This window comes from Pituophis catenifer, unplaced genomic scaffold (assembly GCF_029215685.1).
Source record: "Pituophis catenifer annectens isolate HBS135680 unplaced genomic scaffold, rPitCat1.0.hap2 SCAF_1, whole genome shotgun sequence".
NCBI lineage: Eukaryota > Metazoa > Chordata > Lepidosauria > Squamata > Colubridae > Pituophis > Pituophis catenifer.
The window spans coordinates 43,736,622-43,763,700 of NW_027256881.1; the positions used below are offsets into that span (position 1 = coordinate 43,736,622).

The window sequence follows — 27,079 nt, forward strand, 5'->3', positions numbered from 1 at the left end:
CTAGTCAATATATGTAGAATAAATAGTTACTAACATATTTATACATAAATATAGAGGCACAGGATGACAGTATACTTTTTCAAAAATAGTATAGACTAATTGCGCTCTCTTTCTTTACAAATGATATATACATACTGATGTATACTTAAAACTCTTGATGAATGATGTACACATAGAACATTTTGTGACTAGATTTCTCCATTCACTTCACATTCTCCCTTTTATGAGGAAGCTCCTTCCAGAAGAAAGGACCCATACACATCTCTGAGGACGTGCACATGCACACACACACACACACACACACACACACACTTTTACTTACTGTAGCAACTTTCACAAGCACGGCCTATTAGTGAGTTCTGAGTCTGGTGTGGTGCTCCAACTGCCCCATTCATGGCGCCTGGTTTTCCATTATTGCTGGATATCTGACTGGGATTCGGTTTGTTGCTTTAAAATGATCACACATGCATTAATTGCATGAGCTATATGGCAGAAACATTTTTAAGTAAATTCTTAGCTAACTACTAGAGCTATGTGAGAGTTTGATTCAAAGGTTTGTTGGCAACTCAACTGAGCTGTGAACCAAACTGACTTTGGTTTAGATTATCAATATGTAGAGGTGTATAAATGACATAACAACACACAGATGATTTTAACCCCATACTAATGAATGGCCTCAAAAAGCAGCTTTGTACAGACATTAAATAGGAGTGGGGGAGAATAAAGTCCTGTGGAGCTCAACTGAAGCTGAAAAAGCCATGAGTGTCCAGTAATACCTTTACATAAAAGTAGTCAAAATTTATTTTATTAATGTCAAACATGATTCTGGGTCTTACTGGATTTTACCAAAGTTTATTAAATGTTAAAATAGCAATAGCACTTAGACTTATATACCGCTTCACAGTGCTTTATAGCCCTCTCTAAGCAGTTTAGAGTCAGCATATTGTCCCCAACAACCTGGGTCCTCATTTTACCAACCTGGAAAGGATGGAAGGCTGAGTCAACCCTGAGTCAAAATAAAGTTTTATCAATGCTTATTTTTTGCTTCTTCAATTAAAAAACCTAAGATTTGTTGTCTATACACTGAAATTAATTTTAAAATAAAAGTATTAGTGTTTGTTATACTTACTAAGTTGGTATGTAAACTTGCTTGAGTTTACTCTCTGCTTCAGCAGCTTTTAGACGTTTCTAATAGAAAAGATGAATAATTTAGTGCCTAACACAATGTTAATATTACAATGTTGTACAAAATATTACATTAAACCGCTTAGTCTTTAAGACTTATATCAGAGGCTTCCGAGGCTTCTGTCCATGGAGATTTGGCTGCATAGGCAATCAAGGAAAGGATTTTGGTATAGCGACACTTCACTTCTAGATATCCCTTCCAGATACAATTAGACTATACCAGATTTTTTATTTACTTGAGTACTCATCGTTGGATTTTTCTCATTGGGTTTGAATAATTTAATTACAACTTAAAAACAGCAGCCTTAATGAAAACTTTTAACAAAGCTGTTTTAAGAATCATTCAGTCATTGTAGGCATCCCATAAGAAGAAAGCAGTATGTCAATATAGTAACATTTCTTGCACAGATAGCTAAATGCACTTCCTTGATTAGAGAAAGGAAAATGCTTATAGACTTTTTGCATGAAACACAAAAAAAGTGCACATGACTTGCAAATTTGATTAGAAAAAAAAAATAGATAATGAAAAAAGTGTGGGGTTTTTTTTGGGGGGGGGGAAGGTAACCGTACAACCACTTTGTAATCATGCTTATATTTGCTGCAAAGGAAATTAGAAGCTTCTATTTCTTTTTATCTTTTCTTTCTGCACTTTTGATTTTTCTTTTTTTCCTTTTGTTTTCTTTATTCTCTATTAGATTGTGTTAGATTTTATTCTTTTAAACTTTTAACAAAAATTATTTAAAAATATTAACATCTTTATTGAAAGATTTGGTTTCTCTCAATTGACAATATAGTTTAAGCTAAAAATTTCTTGTACAAATTTAAGTTGAACTTGCATTCAAATGAAATGTGGGTTTCCTTATGTATATTTATAGCTTACAAACATAAGGGAGAATTGAAGCTGGCCGAGGATAATTCCTATAAGATCCTCAGATTTCTACACATTTGAAAGTCAGTACTGTCAAAACTAGATCTGTTGCTTATGCTTAAAAGTGTATCAACAAAAACCCTGTTGTTAACCAAAGAAAGAACATTATAGCATTCTTTAAGGTGAGTTTTTACAATAACACAAAAAACAGTGACGTTGCTAAAGTAATTATTAAAATGTTCCAAGTAATTGCAATCATCACTATAATACATATACATGCACAAATATGGTATAACACACACACATATTACAGTTTTTATTAAATAACGAAGTCCATAATAATTTCAGGTTGGGGGGACAGATTCAGTAAATAAAAATACATTAAAAATAATATATCATAATCACTGTTAGGTTTTCCCATTTAAACACCTAGGGCAGACATACCTTTAAAACTAATCATATTAACATTGATTCACATCTTGCTAAGACACCCCCAGAAGCTAAAATACATTTTTGCTCAAAGTTCATCATACAAGTTAAAATACCATTGTATGGTACAGAAGAAATTTATTTAAATGGGAAGAATGTATAATGTTCTGTACTAATTGAAACTAAGGAAAGCTAGTTGGAAGGTGTGATTATATCCATATGGTATAAAATTTAGTTACGCACCAATCCTTATTTACCACTTCTGATAAGCTTTTTCACAATGTTTTCCACTGTGTATGTAGCAATAATATGGACCCTTCTGCTCTTTAACTGCTTCTTTAACATATTAGTTGAAACATATTAGTTGAATTAGTTAATTTAACAATGAGTTGAAAAAACTCTGTTCTGCATCTATTGGATCACAAACAGCCAAAGAACAAGGTATAAGTATAATGCAATTGAAATGGCTCATTCTGTAAGGACTTGCTAAAGAGTGAGCCACAATGAGACTGTAAACTTTTATGGAGAAAGGCAACAACAACCAATGTCTTAGTTTCACTGTCTCCCAGGATTCAGATGACTGAAATCAAGCTGTAGAAGACTTTGGGCATGTATATACCCCTTTTTATTCTGCTTGCAAGAGGAAGAAAGTGAAAGACAAGTTATCTTTCTCAACTATGCCTGGATCCTGAAACTGTAGATCACATATTATTTATATAAACTACTAGATAATAAATCATTCAAATAAGTTGGATTCAAACTATGATTTCTCAACTCGGTTTCCTCCAGATTTATCTGCTTACTCAAATTACATTGCAACCCATCTCACAGAAGTGACCCCTGGTGGCTAACAACACACTACAAAACAATACAAAACACAGTATCAACAAAAGTGTAAAAATCTAAAATAGCCAAAAGCAAACCCAATAAAAATTCAATAGCAATGTCTCACAGATCATTTAACTTCCCAGCCCCCATGCCTTGAGTACATGCAGGCATACAGTGCTTACTGAAAGGACAGAAATGCTCTGTGGGCATGTGCCCACAGAGGTTTTCCAGCGCTCTGGTGCGCACAAAGACCAGCTGGCCGGTGCGCATCTGTGCGACGGAAACCCGAAGAGCAGCTGGCAATGGCACACATTCCCACAGAGAGGGCTCTGCGTGCCACCTCTGGCACAGGTGCCATAGATTCACCATCACAGATTTAAAGCAAACCAGCTGGAGTGACAATGAAGGCTTTATGTTACATGCACATTCCCATTTAGTTGAACCTTTTATGTAGGGATTTTGTAAAACCTGAAAGCCCCATCTTAAAAATGTTCATTTAGATATTGTTTTATATCACACAATAGATTTGAATGTTATAAATTCAAAAAAATTACCTGCTGAATATATCTATCTGTGGTTTTCCACATATAATAATATTCAATGATGCTAGTCAGAGATTTCCAAGGAAGCTGAAAAACATTAAATACAAAATTACATTTAAAAAATGAAAATGATGAAAAACAGTTGGGCTATCGGAGAAAAACTATTTTTTGTAGAGATGAAAGTCACGTAAAACCTAGACATAAGGGCATAACATTATGTAACATCTGTACCACTCTTCTCTGAAGGATAAGGGAAGGTAGACCGTATATACTATTCTAATGGATCTTTTTATGCATCTCCACTGAACACCAGTAAATGGACAGCTTCTAAAACCAACATGCTATTATCTAAAGTGCAAAGATCCATACATCTGATTCCCAGTAGAGGTTTTGAACTCATAGAACCCCCATAGGTTCCAACTATCTATGTTTGACAAGTTCCCAATGAGACAAAAACTGTCATATAATGCCTCCTGGTGGTCATTTAAGCTATATGCGATTTGTGAATTGATGTCAATGAGCGCAGTTGGGGAAAGAGAAGATCCTCTGATAGTTTCAGGTGAATATATATTAAGAGCTTGCTTGTGAACTCTTGACCGAAATATAATTTCGTTTCTTCTAAGAACTGGAAAATATGGTACGCTTGTCCACTATTCTTGGAATTTAAAACTGTAAGAAATCCAGTTAAAGGGTTGGAAAACTTTGTCCCCAGGGGAAAAATAATTCTTCTATTTAGGTCTTTTTCAGGAGCAATCTGTTCCTGTACTAAACAAAGGAGAAATGGCTCTTATATTGTACTACATATATCAGAGATGGCTAGAGTCTCCTATGAAGATTTCTGATTTTTAAATAGCAATTATTTAAATGTTTCTATTATGAAAGATAAAACAGGAGAGTTTTTCTCCTTTTCTTCCTGGCTCTGAATTTCAAGTTTAGGGAGATTTGTTAAATCTCGTTCTTTTTCCAAGCTCAAAAACTATGAACTTGAGTTGGTGCAGCCAAATCCAACTCCTAGGAAACTGGCTTAATCATGCAGAGCCAACAACATTCCTCATCTCCAAAAATACTGGAAACTTCAAATGAGTTTATATTACAGGATCCAATTTGGGTCAGTCACCGGGACCAGAGGATTAATCTTCAAAGCTTTTGGACTCGTTCTGGAGCCCAGGTTGAATCCTGGAACATTATCCTGGTACACCTTCATTCGCTCATTTATATTACACCTGTGCTGTATTGACTTCCAATTAACATCCAAGGACAATTCAAAGTGCTGGTTGTAGTTTATAAAGTTTTATATGCTAGGCACTGAAATATCTTCACGATTGTTTTCTCCAACTGGAAAATGCCTGCTTAACTCATTTGTCCTGACAGAAACTGTTGCTGGTTCCCAATTTCCATGAGGCATTATACCTGGAGAAAGTCACAGGAACTGAATTTCTGTGGTAGCACCTACAACTGGAAACAGCCTCCTACTTCAACCAGGACTGGCTCTTACATTTTAACCTTCCAGAAACCAGCAACATCAGAACTGTTTTGGAGATTCTAATGTAATGCATAATGCCTAAGAAAGATGATTATACTTTTTGGCACTTTGGGTTTTATCATATTCTAATTCTGTAATTTTTAATGTTTTATTGTATATGTTTTTATTTTTATGTTTCATTACTATAAACTACACTTGGTATTGCATCATGTAATAACCCTGATAAATAAATAAAATGAATGGGCATAATTCAATGTATTTATATCTAATACTATTTAAATATTTTTATAAAAAATAAAATTATTAGAAACTACAAATGTTTTGATTATTGCTTCAGGTTGTTTATTTCTAAAGTGTGGCATTATGAAAGAGGTGGAAAACCTCCGGCCTGTCTAATATCATTAAACTAGAAATGACAAAAGCACTACTCAGAACGACAAACGAGACATAATGGAAGTATAGTTCAGCAATATCCCAGGTCCCTCAATCCTGCATACAAGAATACAGTAATCCTTATACCTCTGAAAAGTATGTTTTACAGATGTATTTAAAAAAGTTGTATTGCACACTTTCAATTGGAGATTTATCCATTCTGCCCCCTTGCTGTTTTCCAAGATCCCCAGCCCTAATAGCAAGAATTGTTGAAGATTTTTTTAAAAAATTTGATTTATATGCCGCCCTTCTCCGGAGACTCAGGGCGGCTTACAATGTGCTAAGCAATAGCCTTCATCCTTTTTGTATATTTATACAAAGTCAGCTTATTGCCCCCACAACTGGGTCCTCAATTTACCTACCTTAGAAAGGATGGAAGGCTGAGTCAACCTTGAGCCTGGCGAGATTCGAACCTGCAGTAATTGCAGGCAGCTGGTCTTAATAACAAGGTGCTTTAGACCACTGTACTACTGTATTTTAGTGGTCTAAGTACCTCCATCATATCAGGTACTGTAGTAGACTGCCCTTATGTAGAAAAATAAGCTCATAGTAACAGATCTTTAGTTTAATTGATTGTGGAATAGGAAAACAACGTGTTGTGGCCTGTTGGCCGCCGGCCCCTCCAACAGCTTAATCAGATGAGGAGGCATGGGAGTCAGGGTCAGCATCAAGGCAACCTGAGAGCTCTGAGTGGGAAGAGGGAATGGAGCTGTTGGAGAGAGACAGAGGTGGAACCTGGACCATCCATCAGTCCTCAGATGGAGAGTCAACAGACCCAGGTCTGGAGGCGGTTGATGAGGAAGAGGAGGAATAGCTGGGCCCAGAGCCTGACGTGCGGATGCACAGAAGGCAGAGGAGAGGAGAGGAGAACAGTGGAAATCTGTGGGCCGATCCTTGGGACGGAAGAGCCACTGCTGTTAGCGAAGCCCCACCCTAGCTCTGGGGATAAAAGGAAGGGGGTGGAGATGAATAGATGTGGCAGACAACTATTCATCTCCTTGCCAGGCAGACTTGTTAGCCTAAGGTGAGAGATAAACTTTTTGCCGGGGCTGCTTGCGCTCCTAATAAAGGAATAATTGATTTAAATACAAAGGGTTTGTTGGGTTTGGGTAGCTGGGTCAGAACACAACGCTGTAAAAGATTTAAGGGCAATTTAATAATAATTTAGATATGTCTACTTACAAAATCTTGTCGTATGTCATTGAAGTCTTTACCATATTTCTCTAGGGCTTCTTCAAACAAACTAGCCTCTGATGCCGACCATTCTTCCATTTCATCTCTACAAAGAACAGGACCTCCAAGGGGAACCAAAACACTAATGGCACTGCTCAGGTCATAGTTGTGCTTATGTAATGTATCCATTGCATGAAACTAGGAATGAAAAGGATTAGATAAAAGTATTAAATAACAATATATTAAATGCATTTTTGGATTAAATGTTACTATGAATCATTTTGACCTGTCATGTATAAGAATTAAGCAATGAACCAGTAATTCTCAGGAAGCTAGACATCACTGATTCAAGGTCAGGAAGCATGGATAAGGAGCACTGCTGAAACACTGGAAAGGCAGGAAATAAGACCAATGGAATTAATAGAATTAAACTACCATAGGTTTTAGAGGGAATTCTTACCTTCAACACTTATATCATACAATTGTTTACGTGTCTTTTATCAAACTATGCTGGGACTGTGATTTATAGTCAAGTTCAGTTCAAGGAGTTTGCCATGTGTTTTGTTAGGACTGTGTATATCTTCAACATGGTATTATGACTTAGCAAATCAACCTATCAAAGCAGAGTCATGAACTGAAGTGCAAATTTATTTCAGTACAGCAAATCAGTAATGAAGAGTCAGGCTTGATGACTATTTTGCTTCATCTGGAGTTGCTGGCAATTTCTATGGAACACTGTTTTCTTGGGAAATGCTGATGAGAGTTGACTGAAGACTCTCCAACATTAATAGTTACCCAATGAGTTTTAACATCTAATCGGGATGGTAAGCCTAATATTGTTTTGGACTTAATTATCTTAGCTCTCAATTTCTTTATACAAGCTTTATTTTGCCCTGATATGGTGTAACCTATCAGACTTCACACCAAAACACGGATCAGTCTTTTGCTACCATACTTCCTCAATATACAAGTTTCTCATTCTTATAATTCAGTTCATAGTATGCCAAATAAGGCATACCACAGAGGTAATTTAGAAATAACTGTGTTTATTTCCTCATCCTCACTACTTCTGCCTTTCCATGATGCATGGATTTGTCTTGGTCTAAGGAGAAATGATAAAAATCCATGTATTAAATTCAATTCTTACTTTCATTCTCTTCCATTCATTACATAGAGGGAAAACTAATGAAGGTTGTGTAATATACAAGCATAAGCTAGTAATTCATACCTGAAGAAGCTGAAATAACAATAAAATAAATTCTTTGGCTTCTGATTCTGGTTTGATTAGTTGCAGGAAAATATAATCCTGGCTTTGAGTGCCACTAGGCAATAACATGAAGTAGGACAAAATAAGCACAATTCTTGTCATTAATGTAAGGATATAATGATAAAAAAGAATCACATTCATTCTAGATATTCATGAGTTAACTAAATTTTCTGGATACATACTATGCCCATGATGGCGAACCTATGGCACGCGTGCCATAGGTGGCACGTGGAGCCATTTCTGCAGGCACGTGAGCTGACACTCAGGTCAGCTCCACTGCGCATGCCTGTGCGCCTCCCACCGGCCAGCTGATTTTTGGGTCCCTGCCAGGAGGCGCGTGCGCATGCACAAAGGGTGGGAGGGTCATGTGCGCACGCAGGTGGGGTGGGGTGCAGCGCCCCCTCAGCCCTCCAGTTTTGGTGCTAGGAGGCTTCAGGGAGGCCTGCTAGCACCAAAATGGGTTGCGCGCACATGCGCCCCTGTGGGGGGATATGGGCAGGGGAAGTGCGGGGGGTCATGCGCTCATGCGGTGTGGCACAGAGATCACGCATGCATGTGCAGGGGTCTGCGGGGGACATTGCATTATGGGTGTCAGTGCTCGCTTTCGGCACCTGAGGTAAAAAAGGTTCGCCATCACTGTACTACGCTATTTAAAATATTTATTTATTTAGATACCACCTTTTATTCTTTTTACAAATAACTCAAGGTGGCAAACATATCCAATACAAGATCCAATCTGGGTTGGTCACCGGGATGAGGTTTAATCTTCCAAGCTTCTGGATTCATGCTGGAGTACATCTTCAGGGAACTTCTCTCTACTGGAATATGTGCTTTGTGCTATATTGTATGCATCATATTTATGTGGTACCTGCCTATTGGTTGATTGGTATGTTCATGGCTGGCAATTAGCTGTTGTTTCTTTGTGGTGCCAAGTCCTTGGCTCCTACGTATCCAATAAGTGGTGGTAAATCAGCACTCCTGTTGACTGACAAGGGACTTGTTCCCCAGGCTTCAATCATTTCCCTGGGTATCTTTGTACCTGCATGGCCAACAATCTTAATTGAATGGACATCCTTATTCATTGCAATGTGAGCCTACCAGTGAATTTGGGTCTCCTTGTCTGAAAGCTCGCCTGTATTCTTGCAATCTGGTGATTAGATTCTTACCCGCCTGTCCTACATAGTCACAGGGACAATCTATGTGGGGGATTCAGTAGATTACATTAGAAGTATCTCCCACCTCCAAGCGATCTTTGCTCCAAGTGATCATGATTTGTCCTTGTATGGTAGCCTCTGGCAGTGTGTAATGCCCATTTGAGATCTCAGAGGCTGTGTTCTTCTGCTTCTGAAATGTTTTTGATGTATGGCAAGGTATGCCATAAAGTTGATCTTGTACCTTCTTTCTTTTTCTTTCTTTCTTTCTTCCTTTCCTTTCCTTTGTATGTGTTGTGCAGGCATCTTGTAATAAATGCTTGTGGGTACCCATTCTGCTGAACTGTGCACTTCAGTACTTGTTTAGCTTGCTGGGTACTACAGTGGATTCTCACCCTGCCATGAAGTGTTTTGATGCAACTCTTTTTGTGTTGCAGTGGATAGTTACTGTTGAAACTAAATAATGAGTGGAGTGTTGGTGGCCTTGCAATAAACCATAGTTTCTAGGTTTCTATCTTCTTGCCTGTTGACTAGCACATCTAAAAATGTAACTGTCTAGTCATTTCTTCCTCCATTGCGAATTGTATATCTGGGAAGATGGAGTTGAGTAAGGTATGAAAGTCTTTCAGTGCATTTCTTTTGATAATGACAAACATGTAATCCATGTAACAACAGAAATAAATTTCGGTGTGTAGTTTTGAAATATATGTTGTTCTAGTTTGCTCAGGACAGTTTCTGCAATGACTCCTGAGAGTGGACGTCCCTTTTATGAAGAAAGTATGTTGGCAGTATATTTCCTCCTATTTTCCCACAACAACCCTCTGAGGTGGGGTGAGCTGAGAGTGAGTGATTGGCCCATAGTCACCCTTCTGGCTTTACACAAAGCAGCTGCATGTCTTTCACTTTTTCTTTTTGTTATTACTTCTATTATTTATTTATTTTTCTTTTATTTCTTTTATTTGTTCTTATTTCTTTTTAAAAATATTTTTCTGCTTTTCTTATTTTACTATTTGTCTTTGTACCGAAGTAATAAAAGAAAACAATTAAAATTGAGAAATAACATCTTTCGTATTTTCCTAAGTTAAAGAGCAAAAAGAAAAAAAGAAAAAAAGGAGAGGAATTGTAATTATCCCAAGGAGAAAAACAATAAGAAAGAGTAATTAAAAATAGAAAAATAATTAACTGCTGTTCTAGTGTCTCATTTGTACCTATGGTCCACAAGAAGCAGCTGAGTTGCAACTGCATGGTCACTGTTGGTGACCATCTATAGTTCAGCAGCCAATACTGTCTTTCATTTTCTCTTTGGTTTTTCATATTATCCTCACAATAACTCTTATAAATAGGTTAGATTGAAAGAAGTGACTAGCTCAGTGAGTGAAGAGGAATTTGACGATGGATATCCTCAGTTGTAGTGTGATATTCCAAACATATCAAGCATTTCAAGCATATATCAAGCATTTCTCTCATTATTTGTTAGCGCAGAAATCTTCAGGTGGCCCAAACTATGCATTTGGAAGACAGTTATAGCAGTCTGCCAGGAACCAATCATTTCTCACTGACAGTTTTGCTTGGTTCTTCACTGGATCTGCAAAACCCTATTTTGAACATCTAGACCAGGGGTGTCAAACTTGCGTCCTCACAGCAACGTCATGTGACGTATCACGACTTTTTCCTCTTCACCAAACCGGGTGTGGGTGTGGCCAGTACGTGATGCATCCAGCCCGTGGGCCATGAGTTTGACAGCCCTGATCTAGACCAACTCTCTGTCAAGTTTAGGGATCTATTATTGCAGTATCTATAATAGATGGCTATGCAGACATTACTTAAAACACCTCCACCTCCAGATGGCCACTATCTCCAAAGATAGACTCTCATATTGTTAAACAGCTATTATATTTAGAAGTTCCCCCTAATGTCCAATCAAAATCTACTTCTTGGCAATTTAAACCCATTGGTGGCCCTATCTTGAGGAACAACTCTGAATAATTCTGTCCTGTCTTATATATATCACTTTTTTGGATACCTGAAGGTAACTATTATGACTCAGTGAAGTCTCATCTTTCATATGCATGCAGTGGCTCTACCCAAAACCCCCATGGGCTTCTCCTTCCAGATCCCTAATTCTTTTGGCTGCATTGTACTGGGATAATTCAGAAGAATGGAAGTGGAGATAAACATAGAAGCAAACACCATATAAGGTGGAACATGTATCTTACATGTCTACATTATGTATATATATACATAAGTATGTGTATATGTATACATTACAGAAGCTGCCAAGAAATGACAGAACAGTTATAAAGTTTATATAACTGTTGGTTAAAAACTGGGAGTAAGCTAGGGATAGTTGATATGAATCCAAGGTATGTCTTTACACACAAAATGAGCAAAGACGTGTATGTGTATGTGTTTTAGATGTGGAATGTTAGCCAATGGCAGGTGAATTTTAATGAGCAAGTGGCTGCAAATAGGAGATTGTCCCCCATTTATAACAGGGGTGGGGAACTATGTCCCTTTAACAATCGGTGAACTTCAACTCCCAGAATTCCTGAGCCAACATGCATTATAACATAGATGTCTTTACATTCTTAACCTGATTTCTCTTGTCATATGCTACTTGTGACAATATTCCAAATCCAAAGAGTTCAACTGGAATATTAAGATTTATGATAAGTAGGCATTATGATCATAAGGATAAAATTGCCCAGTAGTTTTTCTACTGGAAAAAAACTATACTTGTATTATATAAAAATAGACTTGCATGATTAACCAGTTTTGATTAACCAGTTAACTGCCATCATGGAAGATACTGCAAGATGGTTGGCATCAGATGGATTCGTAACTGGCTGACCAACCACACTCAACGTGTAGTCCTCAATGGAACTGCATCTACATGGAGGGAAGTATGCAGTGGAGTACCCCAAAGCTCTGTTTTAGGCCTAGTACTCTTCAACATCTTCATCAATGACTTGGATGAGGGGATAGATGGGAAAATCATCAAATTTGCAGATGACACCAAGCTGGCAGGAATAGCCAACACTCCAGAAGATAGGCTTAAGATACAGAAGGATCTTGATAGACTTGAACATTGGGTGCTATCTAACAAAATGAAATGCAATGGTGAAAAAAGTAAGGTCTACATTTAGGCAAGAAAAACAAAATGCACAGGTACAGTATATGTGGTACCTTGCTCAATAGTAGTAACTGTGAGAGGGATCTTGGAGTCCTAGTGGACAACCATTTAGATATGAGCCAGCAGTATTCAACAGCTGCCAAAAAAGCCAACACAGTTCTGGGTTGCATAAACAGAGGGATAGAATCAAGATCAATCGAAGTGTTAATACCACTTTATAATGCCTTGATAAGGCCACACTTGCAATATTGCATTCAGTTTTGGTCGCCACGATGTAAAAAAGATGTTGAGACTCTAGAAAGAGTGCAAAGAAGAGCAACAAAGATGATTAGGGGATTGGAGGCTAAAACATATGAAGAACGGTTGCAGGAACTGGGTATGTCTAGTTTAATGAAAAGAAGGACTAGGGGAGACATGATAGCAGTGTTCCAATATCTCAGAGGTTGCCACAAAGAAGAGGGAGTCAAGCTATTCTCTAAAGCACCTGAAGGCAGGAGAAGACGCAATGGGGGGAAACTAATCAAGGAGAGAAGCAACTTAGAATTAAGGAGAAATTTCCTGACTGTTAGAACAATTAATCAGTGGAAAAACTTCCCTGCAGAAGTTGTGAATGCTCCAACACTGGTAATTTTTAAAAAGATGTTGGATAACCATTTGTCTGAAGTGGTGAAGGGGTTTCCTGCCTAGGCAGTGGGTTGGACTAGAAGACCTCCAAGGTCCCTTCCAACTCTGTTATTCTATTCTCTGTGCATTTCAGTACAAAAGTTGTAATATTTTAATGTAATATAATTTGGAGGTATCCTACAATATTCAGCTTTATAGCATAACTATTGCTTTTTTTTTTTTTTTGCAGGAGAGGTAGGTAGACAGAAATTTTTTAAAAATACAGAAAAAAATACCAATTTTTAGGAATCCAAACATTACTTCTAGTAGATTAAACATCTAAACACTAATGTGTGTTATCTGTGCTCGGAAAAAAGATATGGGAGTTGCGGGGGGACACGACTACATAACTTTTACTGATCTAGAATTCTGTCATTAACACAGATTAGGCACTCAATATTGTTGATACGTGCATTTATTAGTCTTTAATTCTGGTTTAAAAAACAAATTAAAACTCAAATTACTATTACTGTGTATTAGGGCAACACAATAATTTTGAAAGAACCGCTACACAATGAGGAATGTGAATAAGGCCTCTTATTCAATCACCAAAGCAGACATATTCTTTGTTAAGACTCATGCAACTGGTTTGAAAATACTTATTTTGGTATGTGTGTACATGCAAAGCCACTTCATGTTTTCACCAAGAAGAATGTATCTGAAGCCTATTCACTTTGCTTTCATCCTATTGCAATGGCTGTGTGTAAAAATGCCTGTACAAATAGGTATTTTGTCTGAATAGGCACTGTTCAGCTGATGAAATAGCTTTAACCATTCAAACATTGGTGATTTGTTCATGTTCTCAAACACCTCTTCTGAATACTTTGTACAGTTCAACTGGATATATGCATACTAATTTTGCATATTTTTTCACTACATACAATAAACATACGGAGATACTAAATTATTTACAATAGGAAAAAAAGTAAAAATAACAATTTTATTTTTTTTAATATTCCTGGCAAAATCATCATCATTCTGTAAATTCTAATTCTCTTTAAATAAATCAAAGAATATTTTTAAGCAATTAACCAGTACAACTCACCACCTGCTAAGATTAGTTAATAAAGCAAATAGGAAGAATTGGGTTGAATATTTTACATCCATTGTATATATGCAAAACCCTCAAAACGCCCTTATCATCAATCATATCAGGGCAGGATTTAATTTATCTCTTTAACAAACTATTCTTTCAAAGAAAGTATATTTCAAAGAGTATCTCACCAAAGTGATATCCCGGGAAGCAGCAGCTGCACTCATGTGTAAACTAGGTTGTCTTACAGAACTACTGCAGTCTAGAGCTCGTGCAAAAGTACCAACAGCACTGAAGGAAGGAAGGGAAACATTATGAGAACAATGAAACTGAGATAATTTTAAAACAGTGACAGAAATTCATCCTTTTACCTCCTTAATATATTGTTGATTAGCATGCACATTCAACTGCATTACAGAACTTCAAAGCTTTCCCAAAAACACTTGTAGAATTTGATCCAGCACAGAATACTTATTTAGTACACTGTATTAAATGGGACTTCCTTTTAAAATGGCATGTATAAAACTGGGCAATGAAAAGCAAAATTTTACTACAAAATATGTTAATTTATATGTTAATCTATATTTTGATACACAGAATACCAACAAAATGCTATTATTTCATTTAATTTTTTAAACAGATTTACTCCTAATTTTTAAAAATAGATTAGGTTAATTCTTGCATTCGTTAAATAATTTAATTTTTTCACTCTTTTTCTCCTTTTTCCACTTAGCGCTGTAGTTCTTAGTATAATATTAAATTACTTTAATTTTTTCACTCTTTTTCTCCTTTTTCCACTTTGCATAAAGTCTATAGTCCTTAGTATACAATTAGGATCTTGGAAAAATAGGTGTAAGGATTGGTTCTCAAGCCCAAAAGAATTCAGATAACTACAGCTACAACTCTCCTGGAATCAGCGAACAGACACATCTTCCTTATGAGAAATAATTCACAAACTGTGAGAAGCAGCACCAATAAGAGGGATAATTTGATTTGTGTTCATTTTCTAGAATTCTTGGATCAATACTACTTTCATCTTAAGGCCCTGGTGGCGCAGTGGTTAAAGTGCAATATTGCAGTCAAATTCTGCCCATAGCCTGGAGTTTGATCCTGATGGGGCTCATAGTTGACTCAGCCATCCATAATTCCAAGGTCAGTACAATGAGGAATCAGATTGTTGAGACAATATGCAAATAAGCTTATATTGTAAATCACCTAAAGAGTGCTGTAAAGCACTATGGGGCAGTATATAAAAACCTAAATTCTATTGCTGTGCTATTAATAAAACTTACTGAAGAGAACCATGTGAGATTTGTATTTGGGAAAATTTAAGCTTCAGTTCCAACAGCTAACAAATGCATGATAATAAAAGCACCAACAATGAGAAATGGTTTGTGACACTCTTTTAAGTTGCTTCTGATATTGGTGACCAAAGAATGTTCTCAGATAGAAACTTAGCAGACACAATTTGAATCAATTGTGTCCAGACTGTAATATCTGGATAGTCTTCAAAAATAATTCCATGTCCAACATACTGCAATCAACTAACTGAAGATCACCACAACTCATCTATTTCTGAATCCAGAAGCTCTTCTCAGATGTATTGTATTGGGATTCTTATAATTTCCAATACAACCACAGACTTTATAAGACTCAATAACACAAAGAGAAACATAGCATTTTAAGAACACTCTTTAAATTATTTCTCAACTATGCAATCATTATTTTTCTATGGCTAAGAGAACATGTAATATCAGAACCAGTCAAATGTATCCACTTGGTAGGATTTTGTGAACTACTGTGAGATATTTCTTGCTTCCCACATAACAAGAGTGTGCAAAGAATACCTTAGAATATATTGTAGTATAAGTAAATATATGAATTAACCCACTCTCAGAATTATTCCAATATGTCAACCTTCAACTTCAAGAAAAATTTCAAATTATATTTTCTTTTAATTTATTTTTTTAAGATCCACTTTCAAAAGAAATGCCATAGTATTTTCCAACTGGGTGGTTTATATTGTAAAGTAAGGTAAACTGTGTTTCTTGTAATAATTTACAAAAGTGGGTGAGGCAATCAACTATTCATTTTCCTCAATCTTTCTTATTTTAAGAGGACTTTTATATGAAATTGGACCACTACTTTCACTTTATTGAAAGACCACTACTGAGTGATTAATGCTGCTTGGCTGACATTTTTAGTTTATTTTTGGTAGTGATTGTCATGAGTGTTTTTCTCTGTATAACAGTAATCTGACCTTTCTTTCTTTTCATACATTTGCTCATGTATGACAGTTATGTATTTACATTAACAACATTCTTGCCCCGAGAATAACTAGCTACTTATGAAATATAAATGGTAGTCACCTTCACAGAGATATAGTCTATCAACCACTATTAGCAAAGTAATTAATTATCTGTTGCATTTATACCCGTCTTTTCCTTAAGCAGTATTTACTTTGCTTTTTAAATATTTTTTTTGTCTGCTGCCCATTTAAGGCCATAGCTGAAATAAGTGGGTTTAGAAGATAACAACCAAAATGATAGCAGTCATACAAGGAAAAACTTATACATTACTGTCACTCAAGGCAAATTGACAAACACTTCTTTTGGTTTGATGGACAGTTTAGGGTTAGTGAATACATAGAGACAGAAAAATGGTAATGCCAGAGAATATACTTACTTTTCAGAAACATGAAGATCCTTCTCAAGAACAGATGCATTGTGGGTTTCAAAGAATTTGGCTAATAGGATCTTTAATGGAGATTCTACCAAAGACTTTTTTTATTACAACCCCTTGTGTGTGGGTTATAAAAGGTAATCTACAAAGATCATTAGGGGATTTTAGGCTAAAACATATGAAGAACAGTTGCAGGAATTAGGTATGTCTAGTTTAATGAAAGAAGGACCAGGGATAGCAAGGACAAGATAGCAGTGTTCCAATATAAAGGGCTGACACAAAGCAGAGGAGGTCAACCTATTCTCCAAAACACCTGAGGCAGGACAAGAAACAATGGATGGAAACTAATCAAGGAGAGAACCAACCTAGAACTAAGGAGAAATTTCCTGACAGTTAGAATAATTAATCAGTGGAACGGCTTGCCTCCAGAAATTGTGGGTGCTCCAACACTGGAGGTTTTTAAGAGATTGGACAACCATTTGTCTGAAATTGTATAGTTTTCCGCTTGAGCAGGAGGTTGGACCAAAAGACCTCCAAGGTCCTTTCCAACTCTATTATTTTGTACTTCTTTTACACAAAAATGAAATGAAATATTAATAATTAATTGGAAATTAGCAGAATTTTTTGGAAACAACTTAAATAAAGGTTACTAATTTAGTAATGGTTTGGGATGCAAGTAAAGCTTTTATCAGAGGTTGTTTCATATAATGTAATACTGAAGTTAAAAAGAAGTGTGGAGAGAAAATACAGCCTATTTTGGATGAGATAAAAAGAAAACGAAGAAGAATTAAAGGAACCTCCAGGCAAGGTAAATATCTCTAATCGAATTAAACTGTTACAGCAACAGCTAATATTTGCAAATAACCCAGGGAAGTGGTTAACTTATGAAACTTATAACAAAAATAATACTGAAAATTCAAGATGTAGGCACAGAACTAGGGATAACCCTCAACTTACGACTGTTTGTTTAATGACTAAAGCTATGATAGCCTCGGAAAAGGTCATTTAAGACCTGTATTCGCTCTTACATCCAAGGTCGGAGCTAGTAGTGACTTGAAGTCATATAAACAGTTCAATGAAGATATAAACAGACTATGGCTCTGCTAATAAAAGGTCATGTTACGGAAATAAGAAGATGCATTAATATAATAATTATTGGGAGTTGGACAGTATATAAATTTAAAAAAACTAAAATAAAAGAGATATATCATAATGCAAGTTATTTATTATATAAATCAATGGTGCAATGTCAACTGGGAATACTGTGTAAAGTTCTGATCTCCATACATCATAAAGGATATAGTAGAATTAGAGATGTTATAGAGGACAGCAGCTTCTCTATGAAGAATGGATGTGACATTTGAAAATGTTTTGTTTAGAAATGAGTGAATGAGAGTGGTCATGATTTAGGCATAGAAAGTTTGTATGGTGTACATAGATAAAGCAGACAAGGGAAAACTATGTTATGTTTTCTAAAATACTAGAACCAGAGTTCATTCAAAGAAACTGAATTCTGGAAGAAATGGGACAGACAAAATGCACAATTAAAATTTGGAATTATCTACCATAAGATGTGGTGCTGGCAACTAGCTTGGTTGGTCCCAAGAAAAGATTAGGTCAATTTGTGTAAATAATGGGGATCAATAGCTATTAGCCTTGATGGTCATGTGAGTACCTCTGAAGGCCATCTGCTGGGAGACTAGTAGGCTCCCTTGTGTAGTTGGTTGATCACGGTAATAACAGACCTCTAGACTATAAGGGCCACATGTCCAATCCAGCAGAGTAATACTTATGTTTGAGACTGTACTCAAAGTACTGTGCTTAAGACTGTACTCAAAGTTTCAAAAAGTATGGCAACAGAACGGAAGAGGTGAATTTGATAGTCAAACTGGAATCTCACCAGATTATAAAATTAAATTTATTTCAGTATGTCATCAAGCCTGACTATTAAAAAATTAACAAATACTTCACATTCCATTACATATTCAAAGTCCAAATTGGGTATGTAAATCTTACCGTGCTACCACTAAAAATTGGTCAATCTGATGATCAGTGAGGTGGCTATCTGGATCCCAAACTTTTACTTCAAGTTTTGCCTGTTCCCTGTCATCTGTTTCTCCTGGAAGAGAAATATATATCAGATTAAAATTAACAGATTAAATAAGCAATCAAAATATTATTTCAGGAAGAAACAGTTGTTATCACATAACCTGTAAAATATAACATTTGTTACAGATGCCTTCATTTGATAATAAACATCTGAATTGGGAATCTTACATCCACATCAAATTTTTCTAAAACTTTATCAACTAAGCCAATCCAGGATCTCTTTGGTCATTTTTTCAAAGATATTTCAGAAATAGAGAAATAGAATGACCATGAGTGGGCAAAAAACTAGTGGTAAGACTTTCAACTGCCTGCCAGTTTCCCCATTAATATTGCTTGCGGAAAGCTGGCAGGAGCTTGGTAATCTCTCTTCCTCCTCCTCTCTCTCCCCACTTTGGAACTGTCTGCCACTTTGGTGAGGGGAAGGGAAACAAAGAGAGTTGTGGCTGCAAGAAAAGTGCTCCCAATCCCTAAGGGTGCCCTCTCTCTAGGGAGGAAGAGGGGTCACCTGTCAACCACCACCCGTCCAGCAGGCATAGTCACTCCTTCATTCTACCCTCACTGCCCACTATTGTTAAAAATTTTTAGATTTCAGTCTCTATTCTAAAGCAGCCAATCACTGCTTGCCAGTCAGGCCAGTCAACCAGGTAATTGAGTGCAGGGATCAGGAGGCAGGAAAGAGGATGAAGATACAAAAATCCTATCTTCCCATGTGCCACACAACCTGCAGATTTCTGTGAAGTGTAGTTGGAAGGTGTGATGGAGCTTAAGCAACCACAAATTCATTCCCATAGGAGTCATGGATATCAGCATTTTGTAAATTAGCCCACTTGAGCTATCCTGGTTCAATTACTGTTGCCTAGACCTTCCACTTTTGCTCATCTGAAGATTACAAAGAGACACAAGAGTTTTAGTAGTTCAAAGATATCCAACCCACAATCACATAATTACATCCAATTTTTTTGTTTCAACACAGTCCCGACAGTACTTATATATTTACTCCACAAACTTAATTACTTATAGATCTCTGCTTCTTAGTCACAGATTCAACATAAAAGTAATTTATAGCTTTTCCTGAATGCAGTGTCATTTGTCCTTGCAACAAAAAGCAATTAGACTATATTTGTGCAGTTCAGTAATCCATATCTTTGTTTCTGTGGCTAGATTGTGGCTAGACAGCTTGTCTCTGATCTTTACTTCCACTAATTTTTCTTGCAGGAAAAAAACGACCAAATATCAGTGCATCTCCGACTTGTGCAAATGAAAACACAATATGCAAAGTTCAAGTTGTAAATCTTTATTTATACAGGCTGCATTGTTAAATAATTCATTTTAAAAATTTGACTTTCACTTCAAAATAAATCTTTTATAACACCTATTATCATTTTCTGGGCATATCAGCATTTTCTGGAGATTGTATAAATATGGATAGAGAACCAGATAGCCAAGGTGTCTTTTTTTGCTTGAAAAAATTACCAGTAAATTAAACAGTCACAAACTGTCTACTATTGGAAATAAAATAAAGTCATGGTTAGCCTTGCAGGATAATTTTATCTTATCTTTTAGAGTCGTGGTTTTCAGTCACTGTGCCAAGGTTCAGTTGAGTGCTCTGAAAGGTCTGCAGGTATACTGCAACAAGGAGCAGGAAGTGCTGCACACTTGTGCAGCCAGAACCGTGACATCATCAGGGGGTGGACTGCCTATATTTCTCCTTCCAAACCCAAGAAACCTGTGATGTCAAAGGAATTCCAGTTTCGTGACCTAGAAATCTCACATATGAGATGTGTGCTATGAGATGGAAAAAGGTTGGAAAAATCACTGTTCTAGAGAGTTAGGTAAATATTTTCCATATTTTCATTTTAGGAAACCAGCAATAACATTTTCCAATAATTAAAACTGTAGTTAATATTTTAGACCAAGCTTTAATGTATAAATTTGATAAATTAAATTATCAATTATCAATTAATTTTTGGGATGTCCACTCAGATTCATCCCTTGTTTTCCTCAAGCGGCTCTTTAGACATCTCTTTGCCCTTTTCAGAACCCACAGCTCCTATGTGAACCATAGGGAATGTCATGGGCAATGGGTCAATAGAGGCCACATAGATGTGATCCTATCCAAAGCTTCAGCTGCCCTTTGATTCTAGGACATAACCAGAGCTTCAGCAGGATATCTGCCAGTTCCCTCTGAAACCCATTTGGGCCAATCAGTTGCTAGGGGCAGATCATTTGAATTACTCTGGCCCCCTTGTGGTGGTGGCGGGGCACATATAAAGGATACCAGGCCATGATTCAATATGGACTGCCTATGATCACTGGACACTGGAAGTGCTGTTTTGCAATAGTTCAGTTCCTTCTTCGTCAGGCAGTCCCAATCTCTGGTAATGAGGAAGGCGAGGTTGGACAATGTCCATCTATATGTTGTGTATCAGACAATTCAATTCTTCCTCTATTGTTTAATATCTATTTGAAGTTTCAGGGAGAGGCCACCCTTTGGTTCAGGACAGATATCATCCAATTATACTTCACATCCTGGGTTGCGGGATGCTACAAAGGTCTTTTCTCAGTGCTCAAGAGAGTCTCTAGAGCAAGATGGAGTTACTCTTGTTTCATCATAGTTTTCAGTCTGTCCCTGAGTTGTCTCTTGAGAGGAAGGCTCCTGAGAGATATCCAAATCTTGAGTGTCCTCTTACTGCTTGAATGGCAGATGAAGCTTGTGATCTGGAGGGAAACTGCCCAGCTTTGGCTGGTACACTAGTTCTAGGGCCCAAGGATCTTGCTATAATCATTACCTGCCTAGACTAATGCAATGGGCTCTACACGAGGCTCCATATGTGGACAACTTGAAAACAATGCACTGATGATGTTATCTGGTTGGGTAATAAAACATCTAAAAGCAAGCAACCAAGCTCAGAAAGCACCGAGGACTCCAAAGTTCAAATTTCTGCTACATATATTCTCTTCTACTGGCACTTAGAAACAGAATGTGTTGCGCTGCTTACTAGCAGGTGGTATTTATAAGGAGCATAAAATATTTTTGTTACATGCCCTACATTGGCAAGTATAGGTTTATAGATTAATTCAAAGTGCTAGCTTTGACTTATAAAGCCCTATGTGGTTGTACCAATCTGGTACAAGGCATCATGGTAGAAACTAGGAGCCTTTGAGTTCTAGTCCTGCCATAGCTACAAAGCCTGCTGGGTAACTGTGACTAGTCACTCTCTCACAGCCCTGGGAAGGAACCAGTGGTAAACCATTTCTGAAATTTTGCCAAGAAAATTGCAGGGGCTTGTCCAGGTAGTTGCCTGGAGTATACCATGACTTGAAGGTAGATACATGCGCCATTGTTTGATACCTAGGTACTTGAAGGATTGTCTCTTCCAAGTGGAATCTACCTGTCTGGTACGTTCTTCCTGGAAAAACTATTAATTGCTTTCTAAATTCATGAAGTGATGAGAGCTGAGCCAGAAAGTGCTGCTTTCCTTTTACGGTGCCAAGTCCTGTGGAATGGTCTCTTCCCAGAAATCAGATTTGATCCTTTCTTAGTGGTATTGCAAAAAAATATTAAAGACTGAATTTTTCTGGAGGACATTTAATGTGAAGTATGTCACCTTCATTTCCGCTATTTTATTTCTATATAATTTTCAATTTTTATGTATTCATGTCAAATTATTATTGACCTTTTTATTATATTATGTTTTAAATTTTTATATTTAACCATGTCATTACTGTAAATTGTCAGCAGTCTGTGATTGATTAAGCAGGGAATAAATCTGATAAATAAATAATATATAAATAAAATATTTTGCTCTTTACAGAAATTCATAATCAAGATTGGTTGATTTCATTTTTATTGTTATTATTAAAATGAAGAAGCACATAAAAATACCAATATTCATTTTTATTTTAAAATGTTCTAATTTTTGAATCGCTGAATCATTTTTGTAAGTTTCAATTAAGACTAAAAATATAAACTTGTTCCTTGCAAATACCAATAGAAAAAGTTTCCAGATGCACAAATGGGAACTTGTTCCAAATATATTCCCTGTGTGTGTGGTGTTTGTAATAATAATTGTAACAATAATATGATTTCCATCATGCTAATTTTAACTTTAAAAAACCCAAAAACAATTCTAAGTGTCATTTATAATTAGGGGCTAAAATTCAAAATTAGCTTCATCAGAGAAACAATAGACAATTATCTTCACAATATTCCATAATCAATTATACTAAAACTAGTATATCACCAGAGTGTACACACAAATATAGGTATCTATACAAATCCATTGTTATATAGAAAAAGTACAGCAACCAGAAGATTTGCAAATCCTTTAAACATATACTGAGTCTATTTCTTCATACAGCTTTCACATTATTTGTTCAAGCACGAAAGTTAATTTCACAGAACATGGAATTGCCAATCTGTGTCCTAAAGGCTGCATGCAGGCACACATTGCTTTTGTTAATATATCTCAGAATTCAGACTACATTATAAAGTTTCAGAGATGTAGTTGCTGAAATTAAGCAATGCAGTTTCTCGTTATTTTGAAATAGGAAACATGCAAAAACTATAGATAAAATTGGGGGTTGAATTATGTACAAATAAACATGAAGTTGTCAAATTGCATAATCTTTTGTTGAAATCTGAAATGGTGAACAAACAAGTGAAAAAGTGTATGATAAAATGGACTAAGACCTTTGGATATACCATAATGTTGGAACAATGGGAGAACATATGGTTGAAAGGACTGAAACTTTCATTATGTTATAACATTAAAAGATAATTTTCATAAAATGTTGGTATATAACTCCAAAAAATTAGCCAGAATTATAAATAAACTTCAAATTTTATGTTGAGAATCTAGGAGGCATTGAAGATTATTTTATAATGTCTGGTGGACTTGTAAAAAAGCCACAAAATGTTGGATTCAAATACATACCCTGATAAAGAATTCTGAAGACTAAGATTCAACTGAAACCAGAAATTTTCTTGTTGGGATTAATGGACAGACAACTAAAAAAAGAGCCATGGAAGACTATTTTTGTATATGACCACTGCAGTGAGACTAACATATGTACAAAAATGGCAAGTCTCTGATATCCCTATAATACAGGAATGGTTGGTGAAGATGATAAACTAGAAGATATGGTAAAATTAACTTGTTTGCTTAGAGAAAGATATATTAGTGATTGGAAACCCCTCATGGACTTTTTGTTTAAAAAGAGAGAGAGAGAGAGAGAGAGAGGGAGGAAGGGAGGGAGGGAGGGAGGGAGGGAGGGAGGGAGGGAGGGAGAGAGAGAACAATTAAGTTGTGACAATTAGAAAGGGTAACTTACGAAAAAAGAAAACTTTAAAATATAAATGCAATTTCTTATTCACTATTCTTTATTTTTGTTTCTTTTTTATATATGTATTGCTTTTATCTTAATTTTTTCAATAAAATATATTTTTAAAAATTGTAATATCTATTTTAAAATTGTGTTCATTCTTTCAGGTTTTTATTAAACCTGAATATTGAATATTAAAGAACAAGTACTGTTCAAGCTATGCTATTCATCCAATTAGACACAGGATGAATGGCCTTGTAAGAGCGCTAAAGTAAGGGTGTCAAACTGGATTTCTTCAAGGGCCATATCAGCATTGTAGTTCTCCTCTGCGGGCCGGCCAGGGGGGGAGGGAGACAGGACAGACACCTCCTGCCGGCCAAAACAGGGTGCGGGGGGACCCTGCATGGCCTTGCCGCGGTCCCCCGTGCCCCGTTTTGGGCCTGGACAGCCTCCTGCAGCACCCTGCTGGCCAAAACGGGGTGCGGGATGCTTCATGTGGCCTCTCATAAGTTTTGGCTGCCAGAGGCACCGCGGGCTGGTCCTTTGCTATTTCCAGGCTGGCCCCGCAGGCCAGATTTCAGCACCCCGGCCCCGCAGGCCAGATTTCAGGATCCGGGCTATGGGCTTTAAGTTTGACACCCCGTCCTAAAGTATGGGATGAGAATCAGGGAGACCCAGGCTTTCTTCAGTCTCAACCACGGAAATCACCACTGGGTGATTTGGGTCCAGCTGCTATCTCTTGGTCCAACCTATCTCACAGAGTGATTGTTAGGTGTGGGGAAGAAGAGAGTAATTGAAGAAGTAATGCTATGTATACAGCTTTGGTTCCTGAATGAATGGCAGGCTATAAACTCAATAAATAAATAAAGATAAACACACCCATGTACTGGTAACCTAAGTCATCAAGCAACTTTTAACACACTTTTTGGAGTTTATTTTTATTGTTTTATTATACAAAAGAATAAATCAAAAGTTAAAAAGAAAAAAGAAAACCAAACAACCCAACACACAAGGAAAAACAGGGATATTATGGTATTTTTTAAAATTTCTATTTAGAAACTGGATGTTTAAACCATTTAAAAAAACATCTTTGGATCCGCATGGTACCAGATTACTTACAAACTGGAATACTGAAAACTGCATCAATTACAATAAAATCTCTAACTGGAAAATGATAAATATAGCATGCTTACCTTCTGAGAGAATATCTGGTACATCAGCTTGATACCTGGGTCCAACTCTGATTTCACCTTTGTCTGCCAGAAGTGTTTTCAATGATGGGTCATACACCAGAGAATAAAAGAAAGTATCCTAAGATGAGAAAAGTGAATAAAATAAATAAAACCAAAGCAGGGAAAAATCTATACCCTTCCTTCTAAACGTTCTGAGTCTAAATAGCTGAAAGATAGAAACAGTGATTGAGGCTGCTAGGTACTAAAGCTCAGCAAATCTGGAGAGTCATGGCGATTGCTACCTCCTCCACTAAAAAGTTTTTTTTTAAAGATAATACTAAAATGATCCTTGGGATATTAAATTTGAGTTATAGGATCTTGGTTGTTGAGTGAAGCATTTCAGAGACAGACAAACATGTGACTGTTTCACTCAACGATCACAATCCTGGCACTCACTGTTGCAGTCATTAAGCAATCTCCTGAGTTGTTAAATGGATATGGTGAAAAAGCTGCCTGCCAGGAGGATTTCAGCTCTGTGTGGAGGTGAAATCATCCTGGCTGGCAGCCTTTTTGCTGCCAGATGTTCCTGCAGTCAACTGAAGGATTTCTCCTCCCCTCCATATATGGAGGAAAAATCCTTCAGCAGGATTTCAGCTCCATTCCTGCAGCTTGTTAAGGGAATTTCTGCTCCCCTCTGTGCAGAGGGAAAATCCTTCTTTCGTATTTCAGCTCCATTCTTGCAGGCCACTGAGCTATTTTAGTTCCCCTTGATCCTCTCTGCTTGCAATCCTTCCTGTTGGCTTTCCCACGCACTCTCTGGGTAAGCAGGTAGAGAAGATTACAAATAGGTATCACATGATTGCAGGGCACTTGACAAAAAGTTGTAAATGTGACCCAGTCCCAAAACCCAATCATGTGACCATGGGGGGGGAGGTTTTGCAAAATATTACAATTGTGTTTTAGGTTATAAGTCAACAACTACTTGTATTTAAATTATTATGATTTACCTGTCCAATTAATTTCCATTAGCCTATTTTAAGTACTCAGGCTGTGTGGAGCATTTAAAAGAGGTGCTTTGCAAAATGTGTTTGCATGAAGAGTTTTAAGCACCTAAATGAGCTTGCAAAGGGCAAAGCTGCCTGAATGCTTCAAAAAGTAGTGCTTCATTTGCACTAAAATGCCTTGTGAAGTATATCTTTTGATGTTTACAGCTCTTCTAAAAATAACTGAGGTTTAACACAATGTGAATGGGCTACCTTGATCCAATCCAAAAGTATTAAGTTCCAGCATAGTTTAGAATCACTTTCCCTTTTCTTTAAATTATTAAATATTGAAAAATAAATAAATAAATAAATAAATAAATAAATAAATAAATAAATATTTTAGAAAACAAGCTTTAGACAAAAATATTTTAGCAGTATTTTTATTACTATAGCAATAATACATGATATATATTTTATCCAGAAAGACATTCACTGAATTCAGAGGGACTCATTCTCACAAAAGTGACTATAGAATTACAGTGCTTTAGTCTATGAATCAAAAAGCAGAGGATTCAATTAATTAGTTCTGGTTATTTTTACTAAGACATTGTAGAAATTGGG

At 36.5% G+C, this 27,079-nt stretch overlaps 1 protein-coding gene across 1 annotated transcript in view; it reads right to left on the reverse strand.

Moving 5' to 3' along the window:
- Positions 1-27,079, reverse strand: part of MTA3 (metastasis associated 1 family member 3) — a 131,813-nt gene that overhangs the window by 49,484 nt on the left and 55,250 nt on the right. Inside the window, exons 6-12 of the mRNA XM_070948489.1 lie at positions 25,497-25,614; positions 18,886-18,988; positions 14,379-14,478; positions 6,950-7,138; positions 3,865-3,939; positions 1,130-1,188; positions 323-447 (exon numbers count right to left, since the gene is read on the reverse strand). Of these exons, the coding sequence (XP_070804590.1) occupies positions 323-447; positions 1,130-1,188; positions 3,865-3,939; positions 6,950-7,138; positions 14,379-14,478; positions 18,886-18,988; positions 25,497-25,614 (769 nt within the window). The remainder of the gene's footprint in view (positions 1-322; positions 448-1,129; positions 1,189-3,864; positions 3,940-6,949; positions 7,139-14,378; positions 14,479-18,885; positions 18,989-25,496; positions 25,615-27,079) is intronic.